This window comes from Populus nigra, chromosome 6 (genome assembly GCF_951802175.1).
Source record: "Populus nigra chromosome 6, ddPopNigr1.1, whole genome shotgun sequence".
In the NCBI taxonomy this organism is placed as follows: Eukaryota; Viridiplantae; Streptophyta; class Magnoliopsida; order Malpighiales; family Salicaceae; genus Populus; species Populus nigra.
Window position 1 is genome coordinate 12,992,286 of NC_084857.1, and position 8,965 is coordinate 13,001,250.

At 33.2% G+C, this 8,965-nt stretch overlaps 1 protein-coding gene across 1 annotated transcript; it reads left to right on the forward strand.

The window, feature by feature from the left end:
- Positions 1-1,631: 1,631 nt before the first annotated feature.
- On the forward strand, positions 1,632-5,119 carry LOC133695959 (uncharacterized). Its single transcript, XM_062117947.1, has 15 exons — positions 1,632-1,845; positions 1,992-2,147; positions 2,347-2,449; positions 2,563-2,658; positions 2,746-2,801; positions 2,874-2,997; positions 3,175-3,237; positions 3,361-3,420; positions 3,520-3,681; positions 3,801-3,874; positions 3,957-4,050; positions 4,193-4,329; positions 4,432-4,512; positions 4,612-4,717; positions 4,842-5,119. Exons 2-15 carry the CDS (start codon positions 2,005-2,007, stop codon positions 4,923-4,925), a joined length of 1,383 nt encoding a protein of 460 aa, XP_061973931.1. The 5' UTR covers positions 1,632-1,845; positions 1,992-2,004; the 3' UTR covers positions 4,926-5,119.
- Positions 5,120-8,965: the final 3,846 nt, after the last annotated feature.

Below are 8,965 nucleotides of genomic sequence, written 5' to 3' on the forward strand. Positions count from 1 at the left end.
TTTACAGATTTGAACTTAATGGATAAGATTTATAGGCTCGGAACGCAATCACGGATGGTATTCAGATATTCAAGAAAAAACCTAGAATTAAAACAGTTTTTACAGTGACTTGTTATCACTCCAAGCCTTGTCATAAAGTAGTCCAAAACTGCAAGTGGCAAACAAATTGTTCATCCTAAACATTGCATAGACTATGTAAATTGTCTTGAATTCCAAGATAAGCCATCATTTAGAGAGATGGAAAAAAGACTTTATTTTCTTGCACTTGCGAAAACTAGAATATTCAAAGACTCCTTAACCTCATAATTAAAGACTCCCGTCTTCTACCCTAAACAGCAAAGATGACACAGCGACTATGACATGATATATTAATTAAGAGCCACACTGTTTTTAAAGGCGATGCATTAGCTGGTTACGGTTCAAGTGCGGCGGCTTTGACCAAAGAGAAATCCTTGTTCTTGTTCTGGTACCGGTACTCTCACTAGATAAACAAGTAATAGCACAGTTAACTTACAACCAGAAAATAATTTCTAGCAAGACAAGTTGCAATCAAAAGTCGTGAAAGCACTATTCCTAACCTTCGAAAGTCAGCTAGGCCATATAATTTTTATGGCAGCTACGTCATTCCTAACCTTCACTTTATTTTTTTCTACTACTATTCTAAACACCCTCTACTACTCATTAGTAATGAGGTTGTATTTATGTAAGAAAATAAAATAAAGATTACGACTCCTAATCGACTTAATTACAATATTTTTTTTGGATCTAGAAGAAAACGATGAACAAGTATCTCTATAATGCTTAGCAGCATGTCAAGTCAGATGATTTTGTGTGTGGTGTTAAGGGTGGTGAGGCCTCAGAGCATGTAACTGCTAATATTTTGAATTCTCATGCACAAACACAAGATTGAGCTTCTCTCCCGAGCTCTATCTTGAGGAAGCATAACAGAGATAATCAGTTGCTTCATGCACTTACTCTTCCTTATCAGACTGTTTTATTTAAATGTATTTAGCTCTAGCCGTCATTCATAGATATAGGATTCAGTTGTAACCTTCCTAGTTTTTAGACTCTTCAACCGCTCTTGATTTTGAATTTATACGGTTGTTTAATCAATAAATTCTTTACACCATAGCCATATAAAAGATTCTGCTGTAACCTTTTTAGTTTTTAGCATCTTCAACCACTCTTGGTTTTGTATTTATGCGGTTGTTTAATGAATGAGAAGTATTCAGCTTTGCAATTGTTTACACCATGGCCATATATAGGTGTCGCAATCAAGTTATTAATTCTAGAGGTGTTAATTAATGCCTCACTTCCATTGACTTCGAAAACAAAAGAAGAAAGTAAGCCTTTTTATTTGTATTCTCATGAACAAACTTTTATGCACACAATTTTTACATGGATACACAGTTTTTTCTATGCAAGAACAGGTGCCCTTCTCTATGCCAATGGAATATTATCATCACGGACATTTTTTTATAAATAGCAAACATGACACCACAATCATGACATGACATAATTCGGGTGAATTTTTTGTGTTAATTGGATATTTATTTTTGCATCCTTTGAAGATTGCTTAATTGCAAACTTAAGTCCCTAAACCTTCACTATAAATAGGCATTCATTTGCTTGTTTTAATCATCAAGTTTTAGAGAGAGAAACACTAGTGAGAAGTATAGAACAAGCTCTTTTATAGATTCTTAGTATACAAGAGTTAAGAGTATATTTTTGGATGTTCTCCTGGGATATCCCAAGTAGAGAGATTGAGTCATTTATAATTTATACTCCTTCATAGTAATATATCATTGCCATCTTGTTTGTGGACGTAGACCAAGCCAGAACCGTGTAAATCCTTATATTATTCTTTGTGCATGTTTCTTTCCTCTTCGTTATCTAATCTGTTTCTCTTTAGTTTGCTGCCTGTTTTCTTGCTGCGACTCAACAAGTTGATTTGTAGATCATATAAAGCTCGAGGTTTCATTCTCTTGCAGTCTTGTAGCATCAATGGCCGCTGCAAATTGTTCCTCTGGAGAGACTTGTGCTGCTCTGATCCATGGAAAACAAATGGCACCTTCTCGGTTACAAGCTTGGGCTCGTCTTTTTGTTACTAAATTTCTTGGAAGTCATATCTCCACTGACCGTTTAATGTAAGTTCACTTTTCTCTTTTTTGTTTTTTCGTTTACAAGTGTTTCGAAAATGAATAAATATAATTGGCAAGAAATTAGAAATACAACGATACCAATTAAACTAAGGGGTTTTTTTTTTGTCTATTTTAATGATACTTTTTACCTTCGAGGAAACTAACTCGAATTTAATGTCATTTGATTTGGACTGTGCTGTCACAGCTTGGAGGAGGAAGGGGGTGCAACTTTCACCTTCGAGGGAACTAGTAAAAGATTTTCTCTAGAAGTTGTTCTCAAAGTTCACAATCCTCGGTTTTACTGGAAGGTACGTTCTGCTTGTGGGTCTCCTTTTCTCTCAGCTAGGATTAAAAGCAACAATATTGTTGCAATGCACGAAATTCTCAACATTTCATTACAATGATTAGAAAACGTTGTCAGGTAACGACGCGGGCTGACATAGGCCTTGCAGATGCTTATATTGATGGAGATTTTTCTTTTGCTGACAAAGACCAAGGTCTTCTACATCTTATCATGGTGAGATATATAATGTCGTTGTAATATATAGTGCTTTTCATTTCGGTTTTAATATCAATAATTTTCTTGAAAAAAATTAAATTTTAGGTTCTGATTGCGAACAGAGATGCAAACAAATCTATCTCCAAGGCGAATACTAAAAGGCATGTGATTTTGCTTCTTTTATTCCTTTGATCCTATCGGATCATCTAACATTCATCTGTGGTTGAGTATAGGGGTTGGTGGACACCATCGTTATTTACAGCAGGTATTGCTTCCGCAAAGTTTTTCCTTCAACATGTTCTGAGGCAAAATACTCTTACACAAGCTCGCAGGAACATCTCTCGTCATTATGACCTGGTATGGGATCATAGCTTGTTAATTCTTTTGTTTAATAACGTCACGCTGTAGGGAAAATAGATTGTTTGGAAATTGTAGCAATATATTAGCATGTGCTAGTGCCATGTTCAGAATTCTGATGTTAGTGAAGGATCTTTCATTGAGGCTTACATCTTCCTTTTCATATCGTTCTTCTAGAGTAACGAGGTTTTTTCTCTATTCCTGGGAGAAACAATGGCGTACTCGTGTGCAATATTTAAGGTCAGAAACCCATCCTTCCAATGCTTTTATTTTATTTTATTTGATGCAAAGCAGGAATCTCATCCACTATGTGCCATGGCTTAGCTTTTGATTATTTTATTTGCATGCGATGTTACGTTATAGACTGAAGATGAAGACTTGAATACAGCTCAGTTGAGGAAAATCTCTGTTCTGATTGAAAAAGTGAGTGTAATATACATTCTCTTAACTGTTTCACCAGATTTTTAACAAATTTTAATTGATATACATGCACTATCATGTATTTATTTTTAACCGACATAGGCAAGAATCGATAAGAAGCATGAAATTCTTGACATTGGTTGTGGCTGGGGAACTTTTGCTATTGAAGTTGTCAAACAAACAGGATGCAAATACACGGGTCTCACTCTATCTGTGGAGCAACTGAAATATGCAGAAATGAAAGTCAAGGAAGCTGGTCTGCAGGTATCTATGGGATGATAATTGATATGTATAGCATCTACTTCTGTCTGAATTGTTGTTCAGACTGATTTTCTTAAGACAAATATCTTCATTTTGAAGCTTATAACCTATTCTTTTACCAGGATAATATCAGACTTCTCCTCTGTGATTATCGTGAATTGCCTAAAGGCTATAAATACGATAGAATCGTATCTTGGTAAGATGCATCTTTACTAGATATATACCTACCATATCCCGCCCAGACTACTGAAGTCATAAATTTTGATCTGTTTTCCTAGTGAAATGATAGAGCATGTGGGTCATGAATACATGGAGGATTTTTTTAGTAGCTGCGAATCAGCATTGGCAGAAGATGGGCTTCTTGTCCTACAGGTATGACAAATAAGGGAAGGGACCTGTCATTGTCTGATAGCATATTGTGCTTCATTACCACATTTTCAACATTTAGCCTAGATAACTCTTTTGCCTTTCTACTAATTGCAAAATAGTAAAAATGATTGTTTTTTTTACTCAGTCTACATCTATAGCAGATGAGCGTTATGATGAGTACAGGCGAAGTTCTGATTTTATCAAGGAATATATTTTTCCCGGTGCATGTGTGCCCTCATTGAGTAGGATAACATCAGCCATGGGTGTAGCATCAAGACTCTGGTATGAGTTGCTTTGTTACACAGTACTTTGAAGCTTTCTTCTAATTAATTTTTAGTTTGTCTTGACTATTCTGTAATCCTAATGTAAGTTTTGTTTGTGCAGTGTGGAGCATGTGGAAAATATAGGAAGTCATTACTATCTTACGTTAAGATGCTGGAAAAAATATTTCTTGGAAAACAAGAGGTAGATATAATCATTTGATTTTTATCTTCTTTGCAGATCATCATCATCTATCACCCCACAAAGGAAAACATTTCTAACTTTTCTCATTATTTTTCTTAGGAAAATTCTTGCCATGGGATTCGATGAAAAGTTCATCAGGACATGGGAGTATTATTTTGACTACAGCGCTGCTGGTTTCAAGTCGTATGCCCTTGGGAATTATCAGGTAATTGCAGGTTTGCATTTATTGCTTTCCTTTGAATACAGCATTAGAATCAATAAAAAAATATATATGGAATTTAGAGATGCTCTACTCCCATGTTAATATTCGAGCTTATATGATAATGCAGATTGTATTTTCACGTCCTGGCAATGTCGGAGTATTAGGTAATCCATACAAAGGTTTTCCATCGGCATATCGACACCTTCTCTGATATAAACCACCTCAAATTGTATCGTGTTAGGAAATCAAATCTTCCATGTATAGAATAACAGAGTTATATAAAATAGCAGATATGTATTTATTCACTTTCTATTGTAATACCTAGCTACAATGCAGGAATCAGTTGTAGACTCCTGGTATAAGTACATGGTTCAATATCAATAACAATTACTTTTACAAATTCAATCTTTTTTTTTAATTTTTTTTATGGTATCAGAGCTGGATTAAAATTCTGATTCATTACTACAATTAAATCTCTCGTGTATCATCTCTCTTCTTCAGCCATCATGACCAACAATGAAATATCATCAAACCCAGAAACTGATGCAAATTTTATATATTTTAGCATTGTCACAAAAAAAAAATCTCAAAAATACTTTGCATGCATATTTAAACTTAATAACAAGTTTATTAAGTACACGAGGATTTGATTTACATTAAAAGTCCCATTAGACTAACATAGTTAAATTTACAAAATAATAAAACCATCAAATGGATGTTACTTATGTTTAATGCAAATGGATTCATAGTGAGCCAATACCCTGAATATTAAGAAAATAAAAATATAATTCCTAAATTTTCAATAAAAATTTTTTTTATCCAAATAATCTTTTCAGTTTGTATTAACGACACCAAAGTTAAAAATACCCACTTGGATTGATATCCACCAATTCTTGAATTGAAAATATCATCTTAATATTCACCAACACTTGAATATTGGTATTCTACAATGTCAAAGCTAAAAATACTTTCAATATTCATTAGTTAAGAATATTAATATTATAATTAGAATTAACTTTGAAACTCAATATTCATTCACGTCAAAATTAGAAATATCAGATATTCTATTCATATAATACATACCAACATTAAAATTGTAAATATTTTTAGTTGAATATCAACTAACGCTGGAGTTTCAAACAGCCAGGTTCTACAAGGCCACAGATTGGTTTAGATGGGTTTAACAAACTTTCTCTTACACAGTCTGCTGAGTTGGAACAGCCAGTGACAATGGATGAAGTTAGAAGACATGTATGGGATTGTGATGGCTCAAAGGCTCCTGGCCTGATGGATTCACATTCAACTTCTACAGGGCAACTTGGTCATTGATTGGAGAGAGTTATTTCATGTGGTGTCTGAATTTTTCAGAATAGGAAAAATGCCAAAGGGTGTTAACATTTTTTATGTTACACTGGTGCCTAAAAATGCACACCCAACAAAATTCATGAGAGTTCAGACCAATCAGTTTGATTCATGGTGTGTACAAAAGTGTTGGGAAGATGCTCTCGTCATGGATACAACCTATCATGACTATTATTATCAATCCTCAGCAAACAACTTTCATTTCAGGGAGGCAAATTTTGGATGGGTTTATGATAGCTAATGGGATTATGCATCGTATCAAGAAAGGTGGTCGGGAAGGGTTTCTGCTGAAAGTCGGCTTCAACAAGGCCTTTAATCCAGTTAACTAGTCTTACTTAGAAGAAGTGATAATGTATATGGGATTCGGAGACAAATGGATATCATTAGTTCATGAATGTATTTCAGCATCACAAATGGCAATTCTCATTAATGGCTCTCCAAGTCAAGAATTTCGATTTTAGTGTGGTTTACGCCAAGGTAATCTATCACTATTGTTATTTGACATTGCAGTTGAAGGACTGACAGTTCTATCATACGTGGTCTGAAAGAAAATATTGTTGTCAGCAGAAATCCAGCCTGCAATCTTTAGCCACTAACAGTCTAACACATATATTTTAACCAACTATGTTATGACGTGAAGTTGTTATTAAACAATTAAAAGAAAAAAGGAGAAATAAAAGAAAAACATGAAAAGTGAGCTTTTTGTAATAGTTGAGGAGTGAAACTGAAACTTATTAGAAACTATAGGGGTACTATTGGGAAAGTTTAAGCTTTGAGGATAGAAGTGGAGTATTGATAAATCTTTGAGGGCAAAAATGACGGACAGCATGAATCGACAACTCGATACCATATCTTATATTTCAGCCAGAATCTCATACCTATGACTTGTGCATGCTAGACTATATTTCATATCAATGAAATTATTAATTCTTTTATATATATATATATATATATATATATATATAGAACTGATATTATTTTGATGTTAAAAGTACAACCACCACACCACCATAGCCATATGTAGGTGTCGCAATCAAGTTATTAATTCTAGAAGTGTTAATTAATGGCTCAACTAGAAAACAAAAGAAGAAAGTAAGCCTTTTTATTTGAATTCTCATGCACAAACACAAGATTGGACTTCTCTTCCAACCTATATCTTGAGAGGACATAACAGATCATGATAATCAGTTGCTTCACTTACTTTTTCTTATCAGCTTGTTAATTTTATTCAAATGTATTTAGTTATAGCTGTCATTCATAAATATTGGTGTTTGAATTAGTTTACATATACCTTCATTAATTTTACGGATCCTGAAATTAACAATCATGTAAGTCTCCAGTGATCATCATATTAACAATCACAGGAATTGAACATAAAACTAAAAAAAAAAAAAAATTTAATCTCAAATTCTTATCACTGAATTATCTATTAAATAATTAATTCTTGAGGTGCTAATTAATGGATCACTTCCATTGACTAGAAAACAAATGAAGAAAGTAAGCCTTTTTATTTGAATTCTCATGCACAAACTTTTATGCACACAATTTTTACATGGATACACGGTTTTTCCTATGCAAGAACAGGTACCCTTCTCTATTCCAATGAAATATCATCACCCACTTTTTTGTATAAATAGCAAAGATTACACAACATGACATGATATATTAATTAAGAGCCATACTATTAATTTTTTCATCAATGATATTCATAAAAAAATTCTAAAACTAAAATATATAAATACACTCAATCACCAAATAAACGAGTAATAGCACATCCACTAGCTACCAGAAAATAATTTCTAACAAGACAAGTCCTAATCAAAAGCCGTGAAAGCACATGCCAAACCATTGAAAGTCAGGCTAGGCCATATAATTTTTATGCCAGCTACTTTATTCCTAACCTTCATTTTATTTTTTTCTTCATGTATATTTCTTCTTTTACATGCACATTGATTTAATTTAATGTAGTTAGGTTATCGAAAGCAACAAGTTTTGAATAGTTAGATAGGGATTGCTATGTACAAATAGATTATATAAATGACCTATTTATAGATCAGTAAAATATTGATAAGTTCAAGAGAAGATTTGATTACCAAACAAGTTGATTTGTAGATTATGTAAAGCTCGAGGTTTAATTCTCTTGCAGCATTAATGGCCGCAGTAAATTGTTCCTCTTGGGAGACTTGTGCTGCTCTGATCCATGGAAAACAAATGGCACCTTCCCGGCTAGCTAGAAGCTTGGGCTCGTCTTTTTGTTACTAAATTTCTTGGAAGTCATATCTCCACTGACCGTTTAATGTAAGTTCACTAGCGAAAATGATCACTCTTTTTTTTGGTTTACAAGTGTTTCGAAAATGAATAAATATAATTGGCAAGAAATTAGAAATACAACTTAACAATTAAACTAATGGGGGTGTTTGACCAATTCAACCAGAGTTTTTTTAAAAAAAAAATAAAATTAATTTTTTATTTATTTTTAAATTATTTTAATATACTGATATTAAAAATAAATTTTAAAACATAAAAAATTATTTTAATGTATTTCTAAAAAAAATACTTTGAAAAAAACTTCTATTACTATTCTAAACACTCTCATTAGTAATTGTATTTACCTTGTAAGAAAATAAAATAAAGATTACAACTCCTAATTGACTTAGTTACAATTTTTTTATTGTTATGGAAGAAAACGATGAACAAGTATCTCTATGATGCTTAGCAACATGTCCAGTCAGATGATTTTCTCTTGCAGATCATGTAAAGCTCGAGGTTTAATTCTCTTGCAGCGTTAATGGCCGCAGAAAATTGTTCCTCTGGGGAGACTTGTGCTGCTCTGATCCATGGAAAACAAATGGCACCTTCTCGGCTAGCTAGAAGCTTGGGCTCGTCTTT

What these genes read in the sequence shown, in the direction of transcription:
- LOC133695959 (XM_062117947.1), top strand. Translation starts at nt 2,005, where the DNA reads ATGGCCGCTGCAAATTGTTCCTCTGGAGAGACTTGTGCTGCTCTGATC. An exon ending in ACTCGTGTGCAATATTTAAG is followed by an intron (nt 3,238 to 3,360) that starts GTCAGAAACCCA and finishes GTTACGTTATAG; the next exon opens with ACTGAAGATGAAGACTTGAA. An exon ending in ATGCCCTTGGGAATTATCAG is followed by an intron (nt 4,718 to 4,841) that starts GTAATTGCAGGT and finishes ATGATAATGCAG; the next exon opens with ATTGTATTTTCACGTCCTGG.